The 26,038-nt window shown below is 37.5% G+C and overlaps 2 protein-coding genes across 4 annotated transcripts in view; one reads left to right on the forward strand and one right to left on the reverse strand.

Moving 5' to 3' along the window:
- The window catches only part of SCLT1 (sodium channel and clathrin linker 1), a 232,551-nt gene extending 229,582 nt beyond the window's left edge, over positions 1-2,969 (reverse strand). For all 3 annotated transcript variants that reach the window (XM_061142351.1, XM_061142350.1, XM_061142349.1), the window contains exon 1: positions 2,439-2,969. In XM_061142351.1, coding sequence (XP_060998334.1) covers positions 2,439-2,472 — 34 coding nt within the window. In that variant the 5' untranslated portion in view covers positions 2,473-2,969. The remainder of the gene's footprint in view (positions 1-2,438) is intronic.
- Positions 2,970-6,448: 3,479 nt separating this feature from the next.
- C5H4orf33 (chromosome 5 C4orf33 homolog) lies at positions 6,449-22,873 on the forward strand. Its single transcript, XM_061142352.1, has 6 exons — positions 6,449-6,593; positions 12,441-12,630; positions 16,538-16,598; positions 19,187-19,238; positions 19,494-19,693; positions 21,823-22,873. The coding sequence occupies exons 2-6, from the start codon at positions 12,450-12,452 to the stop codon at positions 21,926-21,928; spliced, it is 600 nt and encodes a 199-aa protein (XP_060998335.1). The 5' UTR covers positions 6,449-6,593; positions 12,441-12,449; the 3' UTR covers positions 21,929-22,873.
- Positions 22,874-26,038: the final 3,165 nt, after the last annotated feature.

The following is a 26,038-nucleotide window of genomic DNA, read 5'->3' on the forward strand; positions in this document are numbered from 1 at the left end:
GGACCAGTCCACCAGGCTCCTCTGTCCAGGAAATTTTCCAGGCAAGAATACTGGAGTGGGTTGCCCTTTCCTACTCCAGATGATCTTCTCTACTCCAGGGATTGAACCCACGTCTCTTGCATCTGCTGCTTTGGCAGGTGGATTCTTTACCATTGTGCCACCTGGGAAGCCCAAGTTTTTATATATGACACATCCATAAAAGAAAAAATTGATGAAATGAACTTCATAAAAATTAAAAACTTCTGCTCTATGAAAGACACTCCTAAGAGAATGGAAAAAAAAAAAAAGGCTCCATCCCCACTGGTGAATAAACTCTTCACTCCTTAGCTTGATAACATGTCCCTCTTTGAACAGGTCCCTAAGGACTATCAGACCTGCCTTCTTAGATGGAGGTGGACGAATGGTGTACTGCAAATATGCTATAACAAATTAAAGGAGGCTCAAAATCAATAGAAGTCAATGAAGAGAAGGTCAGAGGTAGATGGGAGAAGGGAAAGCTTTCTGTATTTACCTGATGTGGTGTTTAGCTAATCAACTAATCCGGTCACCCACCAATTATAACTGGCATATGAGGTCTAAAGGAAAAAAGGGGAGATTCATAGACATCCAACACTCATTTTCATCTCTTCCTGCAAACCTTATTATTCCATGCTCCAATATCCTGAATAAGTAGTTATTTCAAGCCTCCGAGCCTTTGCTTCTTTTGGTCCCTCTGAAAATTCCCTTCTTCCACGCACTTCACTTCTGGTGAACTACCATTCATTTTTCAAGAAATAATTTACCATGGCTTCTATTGTTCTCTCTGGTATTTGGACTTCAGTTTTATTTAAGAATTCTGGCTGGTGCATTCCTCTAAAACATAGTTTATGAGTGTCTCAGGAACTCTCCCACCCCAACCAAACTTTTCAACACCAATTCTTGTCCCACACAACCCAGTTGGTGGTGAGCTAGTCCTCTTTATCGGGTGAAGGATATTCCCACATCAAACCTAACAATGGTAATGTTATAGTGTCATACATGTCATTAATGATTTTAGATAATATAAAGTGTGCACCTAAAATGTGCTAGACACCATGCTAAGTGCTTTATTTGCATCATCTCATTTAACCTTCAGAACTACACCACGTGCTATTATACCCATTTTACAAGTAAGAAAACTGAGGCACAAAGAAGCTCAGTAACTTGCCCAAGGTCAAAGACATACAAAAGAGACAGAGCTAACACAGAGTTTAGACAGACTGAATCCAGAGACAGAGTTCTCAACCACTGGCATACGGTGTTTCCAAAATGGAATGTACCATTCCCCCCCCACCCCCACCATTTTCCCTGCTGCTCAAGCAAGCCAAAAACCTTAGTTGCCCTATACCTTTCTTCCAAATCCTTTCATCTCCAATCTCACTATACCTACCTCAGTTCACTTCTTACCTGGATAATAACAACAATCACCTGACTGCACTTGCCATAATGCATGTTCCTCGTAACAGCCAGCTGGGTTTTTCAAATAAATCACAAACTGATCGAGTTACTCTCAATTGGATTCCTTTCAGTGATTCCTATAACCTGTACAAGGATTCCAACTCCTGAAAACACAGCAGAAAAGGCCCTTTGCCATCTGGCCAAATTCTTCCCTTTCAGCTCTACTTGCCATTTCCCTGTATACATCAAATTTCATTCAAACTAACCGTCTTCAAAGTTTTTAACAAAGCATATTCCTAATCCCTTCAATGTTGTAAATATTGTTCTCAATCACACAGTTCTTTATCTAGTAAATTTATATTTTACTTCAAGTCTCAGCCCCAATAGTACCTTCCTTAACCACAGTAAATTATAACCCTGTAATAGTTAATATTTGTTAGCACTACGTCAGATACTATTCTAAATCCTGCACATATTTTAACGGCCGCTTAATCATTCGACCAACCCTGTGAGAAACCTGAGGCAAAAGAGTTGACGGTTGCTGCTACTTCAGTGTATTTATAGAAACCATATACTTCCCTCCTCAAATTAAATTATTGGAGGGTAGAACACTCCTCCTTATCTTCATAGCAGCTATGCCTGTCTAGTGCCTGGCACATAATAGAAACAGGAGGAGCTCAATAAATATCTTTTGAACAAATAGCCAGAGCTGTGCCTCCAGGTTCTAACTGCAGACTTAGAAACTCTTCCTGGCAATTAGCCCTCTAATTCCTCCAGAGCATGTGAGGAGCATAACAAACATGCATCTAGTAGAGTGCCTCGTAGGCTTAAGTATTTTCCGAACGCTCCTGCTTAATGTATGCGTATCCTCATTTATACCATCAAGCTTTTTCTGCAGCTTAACTTCTTTTAAGTTTTTACAAATTACCATGTACCCAAAAGGCATTCAGATAGTAGTAGTCAACGATGACGACATTAAACATTACATATGAGAATTCTCAATAAAGGAATGTGGAGCTTACTTTGATCTCGCAGAAAGTCGATTTCTGTGGCCATTTGGATGCAATTTGTTTGGAGCTTTCACCACCTTTAACTTTTCTCAAAAAAACACAAAGCTCGCAGTGCGGGAAAGCAGAACTAAGGCAAAGCTCCGGAGGCTGTCTAGCACTCGAGCGGTGTGATCAGCATCCTACTCACGCGGCGTCAACAGCCCCGCCGCGCCTCCTTCTCCCGAGTCCCAGCCCAGTCCCTCGCTCAAGCGAGACACCAAATTTCAGGCTTGCTGCGGACCCGCCAAGTGAATTGTTTCACGTTCACCCGAATCCCAGCCAAACAGGACCAGGGACGCGGCTGGATATATTGGACGTCCCGCGGGTCACTCGGGGTCGTGTCGGGCCACTCAGGAGAGAGCCGAGAGAGCTGGCGGGCAGCCGGGGGGCGGCATCCTTGGAGGGGCGGGGAACGACGCCAGGAAGACCGAGAAGCCCGGGTCCAGCAGCGGAAGTCCACTCGGCCCGCCCTGCGACTTTGAAACCGGTGCCCCAGACCGCTCCTTGGAGACGGTGACGCCGCCTGCGTCATCACGCGGGCGTCAGCGCCTACGTCATCGCGCTTTCTGGCGTTCTCTCACATTATTGGCTGTTTGTCGAGCGACGGGCGGGGCTGTGGGAACTTGGATGACAGCGGGCTGAGCCACCTGTGTGGCCGCGGATGCGCTGGTGGGCCTGTGTCTTCAGAGGGAGGGAGTCACACAAGTTTTTTTGTTTTTTTTTCTTTTTATTCCTTCAAAAAGAAAAAAAAAATGTAAACATAGGTAGGTTATTAAATACATATTTTAAGTGCCCCAGTATCTTTGTTGCCAAGCACTTTTGATCTGGGAGAACCCACTCGCCAAAGCGGATGGTTCGAAGGTACTTAGGTATCTGCGTCTGGGAGCAGAATCCAGGCTGGCGTCTTCAGCATCTACCTCCAGAGTTGTACGGACGGAGGATTTCTGGGTGTGAATTTGGTAATCTCCAGAAAATAAGTATGTGGGTCTTTGAAGAAAGAACACAGCTGTTGTCTATATAGTTTGCTGTGTAGCAATAAGGCATGAAGTTAGAAGTACTTCAGAGATCCTGCAAACTCAGCAGTTATTTCTTGAGAGGGAACTTTGCTTCCTCAAAAAAGGAAGACAAAAGTTACAATTTCTGCAAGAAAAATTAGGCAAAACTTTACATTTGTAGACGGATTACAATCCTCGTTTAAAAAAAAAATGACTTTGTCTAGATTTGAACCTCATCACTGTTTAACAGTTAAGATTAAAGGAAATTTCAACCCCAGCAATAAAAATGTTAACTTGAAGTCAGTTCAGTAAATATGTTTTTTTATGAATTGAGGTAAAGTTTCTGAGACGTGTCATCGATGTTGCTTGATGAACAGTTCAAGATGTTTTTGTTGTCTTGTACTGATACTGTTACATAAAACCTCATGTGCTAAGTCGCTTCATTCGTGTTAGACTGTTTGCCACCCTATGTACTGTAATCCACCAGGCTTCTCTGTCCATGGGATTCTCCAGGCAAGAATACTGGAGTGGGTTGCCACGCCCTACTCCAGGGGATGTTCCCTACCCAGGGATCCAACCTGCGGCTCTTGCCTTGCAGGCAGATTCTTTACCGCTGAGCCACCTGGGAAGCCCAAAACTAATCATGGTGGTGGTTATGGTTGCTAAGTTGTGTCCGACTCTTGCGATCCCGTGGTCTGTAGCCCACCAGGCTTCTCTGTCCATGGGATTTCCCAGGCAAGAATACTGGAGTTGGTTGTCATTTCCTTCTCCAGGGGATCTTCCCCACCCAGGAATCGAACCCGGGTCTCCTGTGTTGCAGGCAGATTCTTTACAGACTGAGTTAGGAGGGATGAAGAAATTTTTTAAATGTGTCCAGCTGTATCCAGTTAGGTATTTGAAGTCCTATTACAGGTTTTCTCCATACTCACTATTAAGAGAATGAGATGGTCCCTTCCTCTACAGATTGGTTGTTAAATATGGAGGTATATAATATCTATAAAAAGTTTAGTTCAAGTTAGTGAATATTGAACTTGATCTGGTGTTTAGTGGCCATGAAGTTCAAACAAAAACTTGTTGGAAGAAGAAACTGAGAGTGCAAGCTCCAACACTTTATCAAAGGTCAACCAATGCGTTTTCTTCAGGAATGTCTGACTCCCCAAGGGTTTTCAACCAATGCGTTTTCTTCAGGAATGTCTGACTCCCCAAGGGTTTGCTTGTATCTTCCCCTATATTTCAACCTGGTATACTGTCATAGGGTGATTTAACTTGGCACCAAACAAGTAGTTATAAGCTTAACTCTACATCACTAGAAGTTGATATTAGTGTGGGTAAAAGCAGACAGTATTTTCTGGTTGTAAATGATGAGTTAGTCTTTATATTACATAACTTAAATATCTGAAATTGGAATTTTTACCTCTGCACTTGAATTCTCTGGCCTATACAGTCAATATCGATACAGACTATAGTTCTTGGGTTTTGAGGTGTGGTGGGGTATTTTGGTTTTTGTTTTGGTTACAATATTTTTTACTGGTTGAATTTTAATGGGTTTGAAAATAATTTTAATCTCTAAGAAACAAAATTGCTATGATTTCACGTATCTTTAAAGTATCCCTTCTAGTGTTTTCCCTTTTTAAAACTTCCCTTCTGATTTCTACTCACTTAGCCCAAGGTTGGTGCTTCCGTTTGTAGTTACTTCATGCTTCTTCCTGCAGTGTCTATCATAGTGTTTTATAGTTTGACTTCAGGCTCCATCATAGTATCTGGAACACAGTGAGCACTCAATAAGTATCTGATGAAGGAATTAATTTACAGAATGTGTGTGCATAAAAAATATCTATTACTGTAATTGAGTACAGTGAATGAGAAAAGGGAGAGAAAAATCCTTAGTATGTTTGTAACCATTATCTAGTCACTCTTTCATGTAATGTTAGATTTATTTCTGCAATAAGGAAAACCTTTGAGAGTCAATTGATTGCACTAATACTAATTTATGCAATAAACTAACATTGAGCACTGTGAGAAAAACATGAAGAATACAAAGTTGGAAATTTAAGCTAGGGTCAAAACTTTAAGTTTGTCTGATATTAAATGCCATATAAGGTGATTTTTTAACAACTCTTAATTATATTTTCCCAACCAAGAAGAGGCAATTCAATCTCTCTTTTTAAGCTTGTCTTTTTATTATTATAATTATTGTAGTAAAAAACACATAACATGAAATCTACTCAATCTTTAAGGTGTTAAACCTTAAAGAACTATTTCATCTTGCATGACTGAAATTCTACACCTATTGAACAGCACTTATTTCCCTCTCCCACAAAAAGTGATTTTTATAAAACAAAAATAATCATTTGGTAAAACAAACACAAAAGTTGTTTTCCCCCAAGAAAGTTTTTTAAAGCATAAGCTCCCCTGGAGAAGGGAATGGCTATCCACTCCGGTGGTTCTTGCCTGGAGAATTCCATGGACAGAGGAGCCTGTGGGCTACTTAGGTCGCAAAGAGTTGCACACGACTGGGCTACTAACACGCACATACACACAATCTTTTTTGAGAGTGTACTCTGCCCCATGTACATTAACTCATTTAATCCTCACAAAACCGTGTAAGGTAGGTGGTATTTTTAAACCCCTTTTTTTACAGTAACTTCCTGATAGCAGTTGAAAAGTGCCTGAATTTGGATTGGAACTCAGTCTGGTTCCAATGTTAGAACCGCCATGTTAAGACCTCCCAGTAGTAGAGGATAATTTACAGCTAGGATAATATTATTTACAGCTAGTGTAATATATTTAACACTTTTTGCTTACATAGCCAGTTAGTCTTTCGTTACTTTGAATTATTGCCGCGCATGTTCTATTATAATCTCAATGATATATACTTGGTCTTTAAGTTGCGCAACAATTGTAAATACTGCTGAGTTTCCCTTCCTTTTCTTTCTAGAAAACCGCTCAAACTTCCGTGGAACAATTGAAAGCCTTCATCGGTTCACCCGCGGTCCCACAACAGGTGTCTGCGCTTCATCCGCTAAGCCCCGCCCCCAAGACGTGCGGGCCGCGGGGCGGAGCCTAGGGGGCTGCGCGCTCCCTGCGACCTCGGCCGCCGGGAGCCAGCGAGTGGCGGACTGGGAGCCTGCGGGTCTGTGTTCTCTTGTTACGCTCTCTCCCCTCTTGTCACTCCTCTCACCCGCTCCCAGTCTTGTTGGCTTGTCTCTGGCAACGTACTTTTCAGCTGCTGGTTCTGGCGGCGGTTTCCTCCCACTCTCCGGGCTAACTTCCTCATTTCTCCGTTTCTCTCTTAAATGTGTGGAGGAGGTGGCAAGTGGTGGTGGGGTGAGGACGCAAACTGGAAAAAAAATCTTACTGTAGAAAACTGAAAAAAAAAAATTTCCTGAATAGAGAGTTTGGAAATTTTCCTTACAAAATGTTTTATGGAGAAAACACATTTCCCATAACTTCCTTCTTTTATCCTTTATGCAATTTTTTTTTTTTTTTTAAATCCTCCCTAGACTTAATGCTCCGGGGTTCTGTCTCCATTCTCATCGTTCATTTCCTTTTTAAGATCTTCGCGTAGTAGAAGTAAAGTATGAAAAGAATTATTTTTGACTTTCTTTTTGATAAGATTAATTTGAAGACTAGAAGTTAAAATGTGAGAAATTGCATATTAATAAACATTCTTTTTAAGAAAGTCTACACAGCCAACATTAAAATTGTATATTAGTTTAAACAAAATTGGAAATATGAAAAAGACACTTAGGAAACCAGTAACTCTAGGTGCTATAATATATAAAAGAATTCTTCAATTTGCAAAAAAAGAAAAAAAATTGTATATTAGGGTGATGTTCTGCTTGAATGAATGTATTCTTTCAATAATATTCCTAATATTCACTCTGAGTTTTTAGAAATGTTCAGCGTGCAAAACGTGAGGGAGACAAGAGGTATTCACAAAAACGTTTGAGAAATCCAGCCTTAAATTAGACTTTTTTTTTAGTATTTTAAATTATTTTTGAATAGTTATGGATGTCTGTTTTAGTATAAAACTCAAGTAGGTTAAAAAAGTGATACAGTGAAAGTAAAACTTCTTCAGCTATCTCAGGCAGATAATTCCCTCCAAAAAGGCAATTACTGATACACTGGTGTCTCATATATACTTCCTGACATAGTAGATGGATTCACAAGCATGTATGCAAATACTCTCCCTTTTTATTAAGTAAATGCATACTTTTTGGACCTTACTTTTTTAAGTTAATATATCTTAGTTGGTATATATAGAGCTGCCTCACTTTTTTTAACTGCTGTGGGCTATTACGTTGTATGAGATAGCATTATTTATTTACCAGTCCTCTACCTGTGGGTGATTAAGTTGCTTAACAATATTTTGTTATTCTGAACAATGTTACAACAAATATCTTTATAGCATGTCATTTTGAATGAGTACAGGTGTAATAACTCCTAGAACTAGAGTTGTTGAGTCAAAGGTTATTGGCATTTTTTGCTTAGATAGTTACTGAGGGATGCTCTTTACGGGGTCTGTGCCAGTTATGCCTGAATAACTTCTTGGTTGTTTCTCTGTGTCCTCATTATCACGGCATTATCTCAAACTTTCTGACTCTTGACAATATAAGTGGAAAATAGTAATTTATTGTTTTAGTTTGCATTTCTACCATTAATGAGATAGAGCATTTTGTATTTTCTGTGTGCTGGCCATTCATACTTTTACACCATTTTTCTGTTGATACGATATTTTCCTTATTGATTTCTAGACGCCCTTTAAACATTAAACAAATTAGTTATTTATCTCAACTATCAATTGCAGGTATTTTTCCCAGACTGTCTTTAATTCTGTAATGGCAAGTTTTAATTTTTGTGGTGGAGGAAGATGGACTTTTGCTTTTATTTTTTAAATGCTTGCATAGCCAAATGTATCGGTGTATCAGTCTTTTTTCAAAATGTATTCTGGGTTTGGGGTTATATTTTAAAAGGCTTCTTTTCTACTGTAAGATTATCTTTTAAAAACAAGCTCCTGATTTTTTCTTTCTTGTTTTTATGTGATTTGATTTATGTTTAGTTATTTTGGGTTTTTTGTTGTTTTTTTTTCCTGCTGTGCTTCGTGTTTTGTGGGGTGTTAGTTCCCCGAGTAGGGCTCAAACCCAGGCCCTGTAGTGAAAGCACAGTCCTAACCACTGGACCGCCAGGAAATGCCCTAGATCTTTGATTCATTTAAAATTTAGTTTGGTGTAGGGATCCAATTTTATTAAACTGAACTGCAAAATGAGCCAGTTGATAATGGATGAGTCCTGATTGATTAGCTACATGAGAACTGTTGCCAACTCCCCATAGACTTCTGTACACTATCCAGTACCTGCTTTGGTGCCTGAAACAAAATGAGTAACTAATAAACCTTTGATAAGCTAATTTGAAAGGAAGTTTCTAGATGTGATATATTATCTTAGTTATTTGCCATCATATTAATATACAGAGTTGAAAAAGATAATGATACCCCAATACAGTTGATTTCTCCTACATAAAATCTTAGAATCATGAAGTTTTAGCTCCAGAGACTAGAGCAGTTATTCACTCCACAAATAAATTAGTAAGTTCTTGTTATTTACAGGCATTCTAGCTTATGGGGAGAAATTAAACAAGTTGGTCATGTAGTTTTAAGTGCTGTGAACAAAAACAGAGTGGTGTATGGGCAATAGAGAATGACAGGGAGTGGAATGCTTCTCGGATGCCCACTAGCCCAGGTCGTGAAGGGCACTGAAAAATGAATCATCTCTACTTCATATGAACACATATGCAAACAAAGAAAATAGAAAGGTTGTGGGGTTAAGCCACCACAAGCCTAAGTGTTCCTAGGGAGTTGAAAGGAAAATCAATTGTCTGTGTCTAGGTCCAGTATTTTCTTTAGATTATAAACTAGTGGGCAGGACTATACTTTTTAGTTGATTTTGTTGTATTATGTACACTTAGATTCATGTATTCTTTAAGCAGATTAATAAATTTGTTGTTTTGATATGAAACTAACATCATTTTATGCAATTTAAGTCAAAATTGTATTCTGAGTTCAGTCACTCTGCCCTGTCTGACTCTTTGCAACCCCATGGACTGTGCAGCACGCCAGACTTCCCTGTCCATCACCAACTCCCAGAACTTGCTCAAACTCATGTCCATTGAGTTGGTGATGCCACCCAACCATGTCATCCTCTGTCGTCCCCTTCTCCTGCCTTCAATCTTGCCCAGCATCAGGGTCTTTCTAATGAGTCAGTTCTTTGCATCAGGTGGCCAAAGTATTGGAGTTTTAGCTTCAGCGTCAGTCCTTCCAATGAACATTCAGGACTGATTTCCTTTCAGGTGGACTGGTTTGATATCCTTGCAGTCCAAGGGACTCTCAAGAGTCTTCTCTAACACCACAGATCAAAAGCATCAGTTCTTCGGTGCTCAGCTTTCTTTATAGTCCAACTCTCACATCCATACATGACTACTGGAAAAATCATAGCTTTGACTAGATGGACCTTTGTCAGCAGAGTAATGTCTCTGCTTTTCAATATGCTGTTTAAATTTGTCATAGCTTTTCTTCCAAGGAGCAAGCCTCTTTTAATTTCATGGCTGCAGTTACTATCTGCGTTGATTTTGCAGCCCAAGGTAATAAAGTCTGTTTCTGTTTCCATTGGTTCTACCCTTGATCATATCAGCCATGGCTCTCTTCCCTGCTAATGGAAGTCTAGCTGATGTTTCTTGCAGTAATTTACAAATAACATTCAAAGAAACCTTAGAAGAAAAGGAAGAAGGAACCAGTGGAAAGACTTAGATGGTCACTACCTTATACTGTCAATGAGAGTAGCTCTGCTTTTATCATTTATTTATCTTCCAGCTAAGATGACATTTTGCAGTAATTTGAAGCCACAGTCTTACCACAAACCAGCATATGTGCTTGGAAGTGACAGGCTATTTTTAGGAGCACATCACTGCATATGGTTTAATTCCATTTATAGATAGAGATGATGGCCTACAAGAACTGGGAGTTGAAAATTCCCTGCTGGAAACCCACTGATTAGGATAGGCATCCCTTTAATGTATGCAACGTTTTGTGTGTGTTTGGATATGGTAATTATATGGAGAATGAGTGAATCTACCAAAACTTCCTAGCCACTGAGCTATGTTTTGCCAGGATTGTCAAAAATTGTCAAGCCATAAGTTAGGAGTATAGCATGTTAGTACCAGAATCAGATTTAATGAGCATTTCTAACATCTTGATTTATTCTTATTTCTTCCTCTGTGCTGCAAGAAGGTACTGGTACCAAAATTGGGAATAGAGGGTAAAATATTTATTTTTGAAGAATGTGCCTTCATATTTCAACAGAACAAAATAAAATTATTATTGAGGCATATTATCCCATGCAAATCAGGACTAAATTCCACATATATTAGAGTCAGTTTATACAGTCTTATCACTCACTGAGCTTATTTCAATGATGAATATAAATTGCTCAACATATCCTCTTCTAAAGTGCTATTAGCTGCAAATGGCTTGTGATACCATAACTATTTTTTAATTTTAGAAGTTATTAAAATTTGTTAGCATATGATGAAAATTGAGAAAAGTACATACTTTACAAAAAGGTTTTTGAAGCTCTTGGATTCGTTATCTGACACACAGCTTATATATTTGGATCTCCCAATGCTGGGCACATAGTAGGTACTTAATATATATTTGTTGGAATAAATTTATTCAAGTATAGTTTTTATGAAGCCATCACATTGTATACCTTAAATATATACATTTTTTTTTGTCAATTATATCTCAGTAAACCTGAAAAAAATGTCTTGAAGCAAATTTATTCAAAATGTGAAACTTTATTATTTGCAATAAAAATAACATGAAGCAAAGAAATGCATTCGAAGACTTCAGATAAGTCTAGAAATTCCATCATTTACTAATCAAGATTGTCTTTTGGGCAAGACATAAGGACCTAGTATAACTGGGGGGAGTCTGTCACTCCTAAATAAGGTTTCCCTCTATTTGCAGATTTCTGAAATGTTCATCTGGGAAAGCATGACTGACATTGGTTCAGTTTCTTGGTTTACTAGCTATTTGGTCTCGGACGTGTCTGTTTCTTCATTTGTAATATATAATAGTAGCTTCTCTACAAGTTTTTGTGAAGTTAAATATTTATAAAGTGCTTGATCCATAGTGTTCAACAACATAATTTTATTAATTTAACACTGTGTCCTTCTGTTTAATGCTTAGAGTAACAATTTAAAATGAAAATACTGCTTGTGTCAGATGTACTTTTTCTCTTTGAAAGTTTAATGATTGCAGATTTTGTTACCATATTTCAGTTGGAGAGAAGGGATTAACCAAGCACGTGGTCATTTAACACTTGAAATATCGAAGATTGAAAAGGCTAAGAAAAACCTTACTCTGAGACTAAGGATGACAGTGTTAAACTTTGCCAGTCTTGAAATGCTTGAAGCCCCTCCCTCCATTTTCACTGCAAAAAGGAAAAGAATTTTAGCCGAAAGAACAGTGTTAATAGCAATGCTTGTGTTCATTTATACAGATTTCGAAAAATCAAACTGAATTTTACTGTAAAGATTTTAATTCTCAGGCAATCCAGTAATTCGTCTGCACACTTTACAATAAGACAAAGAATGGCAGATAAACATATAGTGCTTATAGTTTTAAGTAAATGAACAGTTTGCAATGGATTAGTTACAGTTCTTAAAAATTATTTTGATACACTCTTTACAAGGTAACTCGAGGCAGATCTAGTCTTAACAATTTTAGCATCCAATCACCTATTATAATAGAATTCCATACCCGTAATTTACCACACCATGAATGGCCTTTTGACTCTGAGAATCATGTTCTTGTCACTCTGCTGCCTTCCTGCCTGCTATTTGGCTTAGAAATTTTTATTTCATTTCTTTCTAAAGGAAACATTTGTAAATTGTTAGTTTTTCTTTTTTTTTTCCCCCTTAGAGTCTTTAGATGGATTTTAAAATTGAACACACTTGGGACAGTTTTCCAGTGAAGCATGAGCCAGTATTTGTCAGGCTGAATCCAGGTGACAGAGGAGTGATGATGGAAGTCAGTGCTCCATTTTTCAGTGATCCTCCAGCCCCACCAGGAGAACCAGGAAAACCTTTCAATCAATTGTGGGATTATGAAGGTAAGTAGAAGTGCTGTATTTTATTGCAAACATAAATCTTTTTATAATAACCTCTCATAGACCTATTATTTTATCTTGCTCTAAGGAAGTGAGTGCTTCTGAGCCCCTGACATGTGCAGTTTTCTGATATTTCCTACCAATCTCTCATTCTGACTTTTTCACCATTACCTATGGACTTTGGCTATATAACTAGAACAGTGAAAAATGGCAATTACAAATCCAGATTTTTAAATTGCTGCTATATTTCCTTCCTTTACGTCTGTTACCTATTCTAAGAAAAGTTCAGCATTCCTGTTTTGTTTTTAAGTATCTTCAAATGGCTACTTTAACCTTATAAACCTTCTTTATGGAAGCTTTGGGGTGTTTTACTTATTATAAAAACATCATCAACTTCAACATGAAGTATAGTTTTTATTTTATACTGGCAAATAATCACACATCAAAGGAAGGCTAAGAGAACTGCCATGAAATCGCAGTTTCAGGTTTGCTGTATGATCACCTTCTAATGAATCCTAATTAAGCTACCAAACTTATCTTTCTGAAATAATCTTTATGATGCCATTCTCTAGATTACAGATCTTTACTGTCCCTAAGATAAGGTTCAAATCCTTCCCCTAAGCTTTCAGGGTACTCATGAATCGAGCTATCATATTAAATCAAAAGCTCTTAACTTCCTAAAGGCTGATAGTCTAACCTTTCGGTCATATTCTCACTTACGTACCTTTTCTCATTCAAGCCCCCACCTTTGACACATATCATTCACAGTCTAATTCAGGTTCCATTTCTTCAAAGAAACCTTTGATGACTCTTCTAGTCCACACTAACATCTACTTTCTCTATACCATCTGTATACCATGCATTTTGTTGGTGTTAATTTATCACATCTTAAACATATATTGTTTCTTATTGATATATAACTTTTACATACCAATTTCCTGATCATGTTAGTCACTCACACTAATGTGAGTTATATACTGGAGGTACTATAGACACTAAACTCAGCAAATCCTAAACTCAACTAGTTCACTTCTCTTATAAACCTACTTCTTTCCCTAATTGCTCAATCTAAGTCAATGGCGCCATAATACATCAAATCACCAAATATAGAAATATAGAAATGTGATGTCTTTTCCTTTTTTTTTTTTTTTTTTCAGTGGGTTTTGTCATACATTGACATGAATCAGCAATAGATTTACATGTATTCCCCATCCCGATCCCCCTTCCCACCTCCCTCTCCACCCGATTCCTCTGGGTCTTCCCAGTGCACCAGGCCCGAGCACTTGTCTCATGCATCCCACCTGGGCTGGTGATCTGTTTCACTATGGATAATATACATGCTGTTCTTTCGCAACATCCCACCCTCACCTTCTCCCACAGAGTTCAAAAGTCTGTTCTGTACTTCTGTGTCTCTTTTTCTGTTTTGTATATAGGGTTGTCGTTACCATCTTTCTAAATTCCATATATATGTGTTAGTATGCTGTAATGATCTTTATCTTTCTGGCTTACTTCACTCTGTAAAATGGGCTCCAGCTTCATCCATCTCATTAGAACTGATTCAAATGAATTCTTTTTAACGGCTGAGTAATATTCCATGGTGTATATGTACCACAGCTTCCTTATCCATTCATCTGCTGATGGGCATCTAGGTTGCTTCCATGTCCTGGCTATTATAAACAGTGCTGCGATGAACATTGGGGTGCACGTGTCTCTTTCAGATCTGGTTTCCTCAGTGTGTATGCCCAGAAGTGGGATTGCTGGGTCATATGGCAGTTCTATTTCCAGTTTTTTAAGAAATCTCCACACTGTTTTCCATAGCGGCTGTACTAGTTTGCATTCCCACCAACAGTGTAAGAGGGTTCCCTTTTCTCCACACCCTCTCCAGCATTTATTGCTTGTAGACTTTTGGATAGCAGCCATCCTGACTGGCGTGTAATGGTACCTCATTGTGGTTTTGATTTGCAAGAAATGTGATGTCTTTTCAAGATATCCATTTCTGTCTCTATATTTGGATTAAGTCCTATCAGTTTCACCTCCTAAGTGTTTCTCTAATTCAGTATCTCTTCTTCATTCTACTATCCTTGCCATAGGTAAAAGACTTTAAAAGGAATAATAAGACTCACTGAATTGTTAATGGGACCATATCTTATATATTTTATTATTATAAAAATAACACATGGAAAACTAGAAACAACCTAAATGTCTATCAATAAAGGACTGTGTTAATAAATCATAACATTCTATAGAAGAATACTATGCAGCAATTAAAAAGAATTAGTTGTTTGTATGCTGTGAACTTGCATGTGTGCATATATGTGAAGAAAGCAAATTGTAAGCAGGAAATGATTCTATAGATACATTTTTTTAATCTATGCAGGTAAAATAGATTGTGGAAAGGCAGAAGTCTGACAGGTTTTAGAGCAAAGTGGGAAGAAAAAGACTGACTTTTTACTTACATATATATTTATATTGTTTTGATAATAAGCGTATATCACTTTCATAATTCTCTAATTTTTTAAATAAGCATGCTCAGAAAATTCCAGGAAATTGTAAAGAAAAATCAGCCCCCTGTATTCCACTTGTCAGAAATAAACAGCTGTAACATTTTTGTGCACATTTTGCAGGCCTCTAAGCACAGGCATATGTGTACATTTTTGTTTCATGTACACTAGCTTATTGCTCTGCAGCTTACTTATCAAGTATCATTCCTTATATCTTTCCTGCATCAAAAATACTTAACTGTATATTTTATTTTAATGACTGAATTATATTCTGTTACATGGAGTACACAGATTTCATTATTTTTTTTAGCAGCTCTCCTACATAATGTGTGCTCAGTTGCTCAGTCATGTCCGACTCTGTGACCCCATGGACTGCAGCCAGCCAGGCTCCTCTGTCCATGGGGATTCTCCGGGCAAGAATACTGGAGTGGGTAGCCATTCCCTTCTCCAGGGGATGTTCCCAACCCAGGGATCGAACCCTGGTCTCCCACTTTGTAAGCAGATCCTTTATCATCTGAGCCACCAGGGAAGCCTCTCCTATATAATAGGTTTATTTATATATAACAGGAGGTAAACCATTTAGACCATTTCTTTTGAGTAATACTTTGATAAATAACATGTTACTTCTTTTCTCAGTTGTGTGATTATTTCTTTAGGATAAATTCCTTGAAAAAGATAACTAGCTCAGAGTCTGTGTGATAATGCTCATTTCTTTTCAACCTCACCAGCACTAGGCTTTATTAATATTTTTATTTAATGGCTATCTGATATGGTTTTTCCAGTAGTTATGTATGGATGTGAGAATTGGACTATAAAGAAAGTTGAACGCCGAAGAATTGATGTTTTTGAACTGTGATGTTGGAGAAGACTCTTGAGAGTCCCTTGGACTGCAAGGAAATCCAACCAGTCCATCCAAAAGGAAATCAATCCTGAATATTCATTGGAAGGACTGATGCTAAAGCTGAAACTCCAATTCTTTGGCCACTTGATGTGAAGAACTGACTCATTAGAAAAGACCCTGATGCCGGGCAAGATTGAAGGCAGGAGGAGAAGGGGACGACAGAGGATGAGGTGGTTGGATGGCATCACTGACTCAATGGACATGAGTTTGAATAAACCCCAGGAGTTGGTGATGGACAGGGAGGCATGGTGTGCTGCAGTCCATGGGGTTGCAAAGAGTTGGACACGGCTGAGCACCTGAACTGACTGACTGATATGGAGAAAAAAGATGATTTATTTTTTATGTATTTTTTCTTACAGGCAGTGTCTAGTTTTTATTTTCCTCATGGTGATATAGCTTTAATTAAAGATAATGTATTCATTCATTTATATTCTAAAGATATAAACAGATTATTTATTGTTGAAGCAAAATTAAATTTCTCTATTTGTCCTATCTCTGTTTTCAAAAGTTGTGGAAGCATTTTTCTTGAATGACATAACTGAACAGTATTTAGAAGTTGAACTTTGTCCGTAAGTATAAAATATTTTTTCTAACTCATTACTATATATTTTGAACACATTATTTTCTAATTATAAATCATATAGATTAATAAAAGCTCACTAATTCTATCTAACTAGTGGGAATGCTAGTCTGAATTTATCTGAATTATATGTAATTCTTTGTTTTCAAGTAGATGTGTAATATAGAATATGTTTTAGAAAATATTATGTTGATACTATTTTCAATTCACTAATGTTGTTTTCTAATAAATTTGAAGGTTGTTTTGCAAAATGAAAAATTCTTATAAAACAAACTCATTATTTACACTGTAAATTTGCATTATTATATATTAACTTTCGAAATAAAGAAGCATATAGATATAATGAATTGAACTACTTTATGAAAATGATTACTTTATGAAAGTGATGATTACTTTGTGAAAATGACTTTAGGGGATTCTTTTAATAACTAGGTTAAATTTTTAATCTTATATATTACATAACTATGTGTTCATTATTCCTCCTTTTATTCATCATTCATTTATTGAGTATATACTATGTCATTTTGTGTGCCACAGATTAAAACTAAATCACATGTGGCTTTTCCTAGACTCAAGAAAATTATTAACCATGGACTCTCTCTGTACAAATTTAACTGGTCCTTGGGAACTGTCTACCTGGTTGGCAGTTTTCTTTGCTCTAGATGTGAAAAAGTAAATTTATGCCTACCTGTTATCTAAATTGTAAGAAAAGTTAATATTTAGAAATGAAATATTTATTTATACACCATTACTATTTTAAAATGACATTTCAGTACTCCTCAGTATCAGTTATCTTGCAGTCTTTGTCCTTTTGTAGACTAAGCAGAGTCCCAAACAATTGATTTAAATGAGATTTTGGATACAGTTTTCTTTTACTTTGAATTCTTGCTCATATAACTATTTACAATTATAGTTTTTCAGAAGTTACTATATATCTTTGTTACCCTTCAAATAACATGTCAAAAAAATTTTTGAGAAATATGATTAATTATCATAAATTACAGTGTGAAGTAAGAAAATTTCCCCATATGCATCAGAAAGCTAAGGCAAATAGGTTTATAACTTGTATGGAAGATTAGTTCAAGAACATGGATCTGCTTGAATTCTTAAGCTACATCCTTAGCTTAAATTTGTCAGATAGTATCAGTTTATTTTCATAAAGTGATAACTTAGCACAAAATACATTGAATAGATTTATCTTTTGTTAGAAAATTATTCAATAACCATTGTGTATAAAATTCTAAAAGTTCAGTTTTAGATATATTAGGACGATTAATAATCAATAATCTTGGTTTTGCTTCAGGCAAGCAACTCCTATAACAGTTAACCTCTAGGAAAGCAATTTGAATATGTTTGAATTTGTAAGACCTTTTGTTGCTCTTAAGATATTCGTATGGTTGCATAATAACAATAAAAATAAGCCAAGAACTTTTAAATGGAAAAGAATACTTGTTTCTCTTTGACTCATTTCTTGAAGGAAATCCTTCTGGAAAACTCTCAATAGACCATCTGTGCCAAATGTTTAGATACAGTCTTTTACAAAGACGGTAAATTTGCTTCATATAGCTGTTTGAAATTCTTTGATTCTTACTGACATGGATAATCCCAATTATTCTCTCTTATTAGAATTTTCTTGTGGGGATATGTTGTGCTTCTTTTTTAAAATGGACATCAGTGTCAGAACTAATGGTAGAAAGCAGGAAAACACAACAGGCAGATGGAATGAGGGCAATTGTACTAGGAAGTGAAGTGAAGTCGCTCAGTCGTGTCTGACTCTTTGCGGCCCCGTGGATTGTAGCCTACCAGGCTCCTCCATCCATGGGATTCTCCAGGCAAGAATACTGGAGTGGGTTGCCATTTCCTTCTCCAGGGTATCTTCCCGACCCAGGGATCGACCCGGGTCTCCTGCATTGGAGGCAGATGCTTTAATCTCTGAGCCTCCAGGGAAGCCCCTAGTTACAAATTAAAGTCTTCAGCCTGTTAAGTAGTTTTAGACAACCTCGATTTTTATTTTCTATCTCCTTAATGAGCTTCAAGACAGTTTTCTTATAGAAATAACATTTTAAAAAGTTGTGGGATTTTGACCTGGAAATTGGTGCCAGCTTCCCTTAGAATACTTTAATTTTCAAAATAAGTTTTCTAATGAACTCCAAATATCCCACCCATTTTTCATACTGTGTATTGTCTAACCAATTGAAATATTTCATATTTCTTATTTAGATAATATAAAGGAGGAATCTGAACACGATGGCACTTGGCCTGGGAAATAAGTCATTTCTAAGTAATAGAACATGCTGACTCTCCCTGTAATTATCTAGTATGCATACTGCATCCTTTAATTATTTGGAAACTTAGTCACAAGCATGCACATGGAGGAGGTCATGGCAGGCGACCCCAGTGTTCTTGCCTGGAGAATCCCATGGACAGAGGAGCCTGGCAGGCTACAGTCCATGGGTTCATATAGAGTCGGATGTGACTGAAGCAACTTAGCATGTGCACACACACACGTGGACGTGAAAGATAGTGAAGAAAATAATGATAGTTTCAAACACTCATGAAGAATTTTAAATTTTACAGCCATGGACAGCATTTGGTGCTTTTACTCTCTGGAAGAAGAAATGTGTGGAAAGTAAGTAAATGAAAATATGAAACAAAATGCTTAAGTGTACAGGGTATATTGTTACTCTTGTTGTTCAGTTGCTCAGTTGTGTCCGACTCGTGGTTCATGGGTTGTTCACGTTACCCCCATGAGTTACAACCCACCAGGCTTCTTTGTCTATGAGATTTCCCAGGCAAGAAAACTGAAGTGGGTTGCCATTTTCTTCTCCAGTTTAAAGTCTAAATATGAATAGACCTTTTTGTGTTTCACATGTTGTTTCTGTAGCAAGGACTTGATCTGTCATTTAAAGTGTCCCGAGGAGAAACGAAATGGCAAGGCAGTGCTTGTATTCCCTGGAGTTATTTTCCACCAAATGTGACAAAATTCAATTCATTTGCAATTCATGGATCAAAAGATAAAAGAAACTATGAAGCTCTTTACCCTGTACCTCAACATGAGCTGCAGCAAGGACAAAAACCTGATTTGTAAGTAGAAAATAAATGAAAATATGCCCCAACTGTAAGAGTTTTTTTTTTTTAAATTAATTCGTGGTAGGGGAGCAGTAACATTTTTTGGTCGAAGAAGACACATATAAGCATAGTCTTATACGTGTCTCTCTCCTGCTGTTAGTAGAGCACTTAGATTTCCACAGTAGTGTGAGAAGACTCTTCTTAGTGAGTACTGTAGCAATTAGCATTGAAGTATAGTTGCAAATTTATTTATGATCCCTCTCAGAGGTAAATGACCAGAGGCATCTGTATTTCCTGGTGTGAGTGGTGGGTAAAAAATCGTTTCTTCTGCTGCTTTAGAATCTGACCTTAAGTTAACTCTGTAGTTCTGTTCTCCTGGTCACCTCGTGACGATAAAAATGTCAGCTGTTATTTCTAGGCAGCATATATGGGGACAGCAGGGCTTAGGGATTTCCCTTTAACAGTAATGTACCCTGTGGGGACCCTGGAAGCTCCTCCTAGAGAGTTATCACAAGAAATACTATCTCCTGTGGGGCAGCAGGCATACAAGCCAAGGAGTCACCTGCAAACTCTCCGTTGAAGTCTGATCTCTTTGCACCTGAAGCCGTCACTTAAGGAGAATGTAGCCCCCGGCCAGTCTTATGAATGCTTCATGGACTGCTGCAAACACTAACCACTTAGAAGGAGGAAAGCCAGACCCTGTTCTGGGGCAACCTGAGAGTACTCAAGTGGCCCCTGAGAGTCCCACTCTATTGAGTGTACTCAAGTGGCCGAGGTAGCCTGGTGAGTCTGCATGTTTAGAAAAGCCCAATGGAGACATCCTAGTGAGCTGTGCACCGTGGTAGACTGATTTCCCTCCCTTTCCACCCTTAGCAGGTGCTGCACTGTCTTTCTCCCTTGCCCTTCCTGTCTTGCTCTTTCTCTGCTCTACTTGGATTTTTATCTCTTCATGCCTGTTCCTTTATTCTGCCTGACATATTTTCCGCTTTCCCCCTTGCTTTTCTCCCAGGTCCTGACCCTTTCTAAGCAGCCTCTTTTCTCCCTTCCTTTCTCTCATCCTTCGATGTTGTTTCCTTAGCTGCTTAATCTGGATTGACAGTTGTGACTAAAACTGGTTCACTTGGTCAGGTGGGCAGAGTGGGACAGGAATCTGGATGCCACTCACTCGGGGCTTTCTTATCAAGATGGCTTGTTTCTCTTGGCTTCTCACAAGCTAATGCACTCCTGTATTTGGGCTTTTTGTTTATAGGTTATTGGATGCTTACTCTAGGTAAAAGTGTGATTGATTATGCTGTCGGCTAGCACAGAGGGATTTCCTTCAGAGCTGAGTTGCACTGCAGCATGTGAGCTAAACCTGTCTCTCCTCTTTGCATGCGCAGTCACTTCAGTCATGTCCAGCCCTCTGTGACCCTGTGGACTGTAACCCACCAGGTTCCTCTGTCCGTGGAATTCTCTAGGCAAGAATACTGGAGTGGGTTGCTGTGCCCTCCTCCAAGGGATTTTCCTGATCCAGGGATCGAACCCCATCTCTTACATCTCCTGCACTGGCAGGTGGATTCTTTACCACTAGCGGCACCTGGGAAGCCCCTCTCTCCTCATTAGGCCACAGTAAAAAGCTAATAGTTAAATGATAGTAAATCCTAATAGTTAAATGATTTCCTACAAAGAGAAAAAAAGAATTATATTTAATTCTTTTTTACATAAATCTGCCTTGCTTTGGCAAAGGAGTCTATCCTTTAATCTGTTGAGCTGAAACTTTTTAAAAACAATTGTTTGTATAACTGATATAAATCGTATCAGAGTTTGAATATGAAAATATCTGTGAGAATATAATGTGATTTGTTTAAGACTAGATGAAATGAGTCAGGTTTTGATGGTTGATTTTTATTTCTCTCTTCAGCTGTGAGGGAGCTATTTGCAGCATTGAAAGGAGAGTGCTTTGAGATATGGGTGAATATTTTCAGAGCTGAATGTTTGATAGCTAGAGTAAGAAAACTATACGTGTGAATACATCTTACCTTTGAGATTCTTAAAATAGAATGTTGTCCTATAATAGATATGACAAAATAAATAGACTCTTAGAACAAGTTTTTCACAAATATATAATTCATTTCAATTCTGACTATCTTTCTTTTTGCATGTAGCCATCGTCTGGAATACTTCAAGCCTTTCAGTTTTAACACACTGCTTGGAGAAAAGTGGAACCAACCAGAATCAGACCTGTGGCTAATCAAGAAACCTGATGTGTAGGAATATAGTGGATGACTGTATCAATCATTTCTTCTCTATACCCTTTAAGGTAAACCAATAATAATCTCTTTCACGATATCATGAACACATTTCAACAATAAATATTTTATAGAGGTCAGTGAAAATAGAGTATTTCTGTGGTAAATTGTGTATGAATTAACAGGAAAGTAGAAAGTTCAGATATGATTTTAACTGTAAAGTGAAAATGTTTCTCAGTCACTTTGTCCAGGAGCCATCATGTCAAGATTCTACCATCTGCCTTGCATCACCATTACCCCCCAAATATCCCTGACTCTGTCAGCCAAAATCATTATTTCTCTTCCCACTTCCCTAAACCTCAGCCAGCTTGCAACTGAACATCTTATTTGCACATTTTTTGAACTCCATCATAATATAAATTCTCGGACTTCCCTGGTGGTATAATGGTTAAGAATTCACCTGCCAGGGCAGGGGTCATGGGTTCAGTTCCTGGTTGGGGAAGATTCCACATGCTGTGGGGTAGCTAAGCCTGTGCATCACAACTACCGAAGTCTGTGCCTCCGAGATCGTGTGGTCCACAACCAGAGAAGCCACCACAATGAGACGCCCTCACCACTAAGGAAAAGCTGTGTCAGCACTGAAGACCCAGCACAGCTCAAAATAAATAAATAAATTTTTTTAAATTGGCACTTCCTTTTGAAAAATATTTGATTGATAATTCTTTACTCAGACTCCTCTGTTCATTCTTGAAATGAATAGAAAACAATGGTATATTTTGTCTGAACAGGAGGTGCACATCTGTTAAGGCATTATTAAAATACATGTGCTATTTAATCAGTGGTTTTTTCCTGTCTGATGATTACTTTTCTTCTGTAGAAGAAAACAGAATGAAGTTGTCTTGAATTCTAGCAACAGATTCTGCTTTCATTTGCAAATAAATGACATTTTCTTCATGCTGTTAAACAAGATGTCAAAATGTCTTCATTTTATTTTGTAAACATCAAACACCTCTGGTCCATAATTTTCAAATTTTGTTATAATTAATTGCTTGGAGCCATCTAGTAGATTATCTGTGAACTTTTCCACCAAACCTAGTCCTTCACCATTGTGCTTAACACGAGATTAGCAATCTTACAGAGGAAACTTTATTGCTTGTACAGACACCTATTTGCCTACCCAACAGTATACTTTTATTTCTTCTTCTTTGCTAACTCTTTTATATAGCTTCAATTTTTATTTTTTATTTCAGTTTATATAGCTTCAATTTTTAGAGGATCGTCTCAAAAACTACATTTTCCCCGATTCCTCTGCAGATAGAAAGGACATTATAAAACAGTTCAATGAGATTAAGTATACAGTGTTAGAAGGGGCTTCAAGAAAAGATGCCTTACAAGTGAAAGACTCAGCGGCCATATATCTTTTGTCCTTTGCCTTCTCTCTTCCTTTTTCTGGAATTGCAGAATTGATACCTGAGGTAACACACTAGCTCCTTGTTTTAATTAGGAGACAACCCATGGATAGGCCAGTAACAAGACAAAAGAAGCCTGGGTTGCAAACAGCACAATAAGGTCACATATCATATCAGAACTGCTACCTACGGACTTCTTTATAAAGAAAAAAATTAGCTTCCTAATTTGTTTCCACAAGTTGATCAATAGGTTGAATGCACTCCCATTAAAAAACCCAGAAGGCTTTTTTTAGTAGAAATTGACACAGTGATTCAAATTTTATGTGGAAATACAAAGGACCTGAAATAGCCAAAAAAATTTGAAGTAGTACAAGGTTGGAGGACTTATTCTATCTGACTTCTAGACTTATTAAGCTTCAGTGTTGAAGAAACTTTGACCTTGGCATAGATTTAGATAGATACATCAATGGAACAGAGTAGAGAAACCAGAAAAAAAGAACTACATATAGTCAGTTGATTTTTTGACAAAGGGAAAGGATCATCTTTTCAACAAATAGTTTTCCAGTTGGAATAACTGGAAAAATGTGAAAAAAAATATTCAGTTTACCTAACAACCTACAGAAAAAATGTGAATGGTGAAATAAAAAAAGTTCTAGAAAAAAAAAATCATATCCTGGGGTAGAAAAAGATTTTTTTCACACAGGATATAAAAAGCACTAACTGAAAAGGAAAAAAAAAAATGAGAAATTGAACTTCATCAAAATTTAAAATTTCTGTTCATCAAAAGTTTCCATTAAGAAAGCAAAGAGGCAGTCTAGCAAGTCCACTCCTGAGTATATATCCAAAAAAATAAAATAAGACATGGAAACATTAATTCATGCACCTCAGAGTTCATAGTAGCATTATTTACAGTTGCTGAGATCATAGGTACCCTAAGTGTCCATCCATGAATGGATAAAGAAGATATGTATAAGTGAGTACTACTCAGCTTTTAGAAAGGAAGGAAATTTTGCCATTTGCAACAACATGAATGGACTTACAAGGCATTATGCTTAGTGAAATAAGTCAGAGAAAAACAAATACTGCGTGATATCACTTTTATGTGGAATCTAAAAAACTAATGAATATAACAAGAACTAGACTCAGATCTAGAGAACAAACTAGTGGTACCATTGAAGAGAGGGAAGGGGGAGGATCAAGGTAGGGGTAGGAGATTAAGGGGTAAAACTATTTTGTATTAAGGTAAAAGGACATATTATTCAACACAGGGAATGTAGCCTATATTTTATAATAACATAATTGGAATATAATCTTAAAATAATGAATTACTATGTTATACACCTAAAACTTATGTAATATTGCATATCAACTATACCTTAATTAAAAAAAAAAAGAATTACTAAGAAAAAGTGAAGATGCAAGCCACCGATTGGGATAAAGTATTTAAAATAGGCATATCTGATAAAGGACTCTCCCCAGAATATATAAAGGACTCCTACAAGTTGATAATAAAAGGACAAGCTAGTTAACAAAGGTCTGTCTATTCAAAGCTATGGTTTTTCCAGTAGTCATGTATGGATGTGAGAGTTGGACTATAAAGAAAGCTGAGCACCGAAGAATTGATGCTTTTGAACTGTGGTGTTGGGGAAGACTCTTGAGAGTCTGTTGGACTGCAAGGAAATCCAACCAGTCCATCCTAAAGGAAATCAATACTGAATATTCACTGGAAGTACTGATCCTGAAGCTGAAACTCCAAAACTTTGGCCACCTGATGCAAAGAAGTGACCTCATTGGAATAGACCCTGATGCTGGAAAAGGTTGAAGGCAGGCGGAGGGAATGACAGAGGATGAGGTGGTTGGATGGCATCACTGATGTGATGGACATGAGTTTGAGCAGGCTCCGGGAGTTGGTGATGGACAGGGAAGCCTAGCGTGCTGCAGTCCATGGGGTTTGCAAAGAGTCGGACTTGACTGAGCGACTGAACTGAACTGAATTAAAGAGCAAAACACTTGATCAAACACTTCACAGAGGAAAATATACAAAAGGCCGATATGTATATAGAAAGGCTTTCAACCTAACTTATCACTAAGGAAGACAGAGTAAAATCACAGCAAGATACCACTAAATAACCAAAATTAAAAATTCACACAGTGGCTAAAATTGGAAACAACTGGCAATACCAAGTGCTAATGGGAATGTGGAGAACCTGGATCAACGGTTCAGATACAAACAAAAACTTTGTTTATATGGTGGCAAAGCAAAGCACAGACATCCTAGATGCAATCAAAATCGTAAAATTTGAATTTGGATGTTTCTAAACCTAAAACCTAAAAGGTTTCTTTCTAAAACCTAATTTGCATCTTCTCTTGATCTGTTTAGATGTTTTCAAAACATCTCTTAACATTCTTTTATCTAGATGAGAAATGGTTTCCTTCTTCTAATACCAAGCAAGCAAAAAACATGTTATATAAACATTTTCTTTTGAAAGGAATATACAGTTCCACCACAAAACTTTGGAAAGTTTGGTATCATTCGTAAGATACCAGTACACCCTATAGAAACTTAGTATTTGAGAGTGGGTGTTTGTCACTTTTCACTTTTATGCATTGGAGAAGGAAATGGCAACCCACTCCAGTGTTCTTGCCTGGAGAATCCCAGGGATGGGGTCGCACAGAGTCAGACATGACTGAAGTGACTTAGCAGTAGCAGTTTGTAGTTAAAA

The sequence above is a fragment of the Dama dama genome, chromosome 5 (genome assembly GCF_033118175.1).
Source record: "Dama dama isolate Ldn47 chromosome 5, ASM3311817v1, whole genome shotgun sequence".
Taxonomy (NCBI): domain Eukaryota; kingdom Metazoa; phylum Chordata; class Mammalia; order Artiodactyla; family Cervidae; genus Dama; species Dama dama.

Bases quoted from the DNA above. Each gene is read 5' to 3' on its own strand.
- C5H4orf33 (XM_061142352.1), top strand. From the start codon at position 12,450: ATGGATTTTAAAATTGAACACACTTGGGACAGTTTTCCAGTGAAGCAT. The intron at 16,599-19,186 runs GTAAGTATAAAA...TAAATTTTACAG, and splicing joins TTAGAAGTTGAACTTTGTCC to CCATGGACAGCATTTGGTGC. The intron at 19,694-21,822 runs GTAAGTAGAAAA...TTTTGCATGTAG, and splicing joins CAAGGACAAAAACCTGATTT to CCATCGTCTGGAATACTTCA.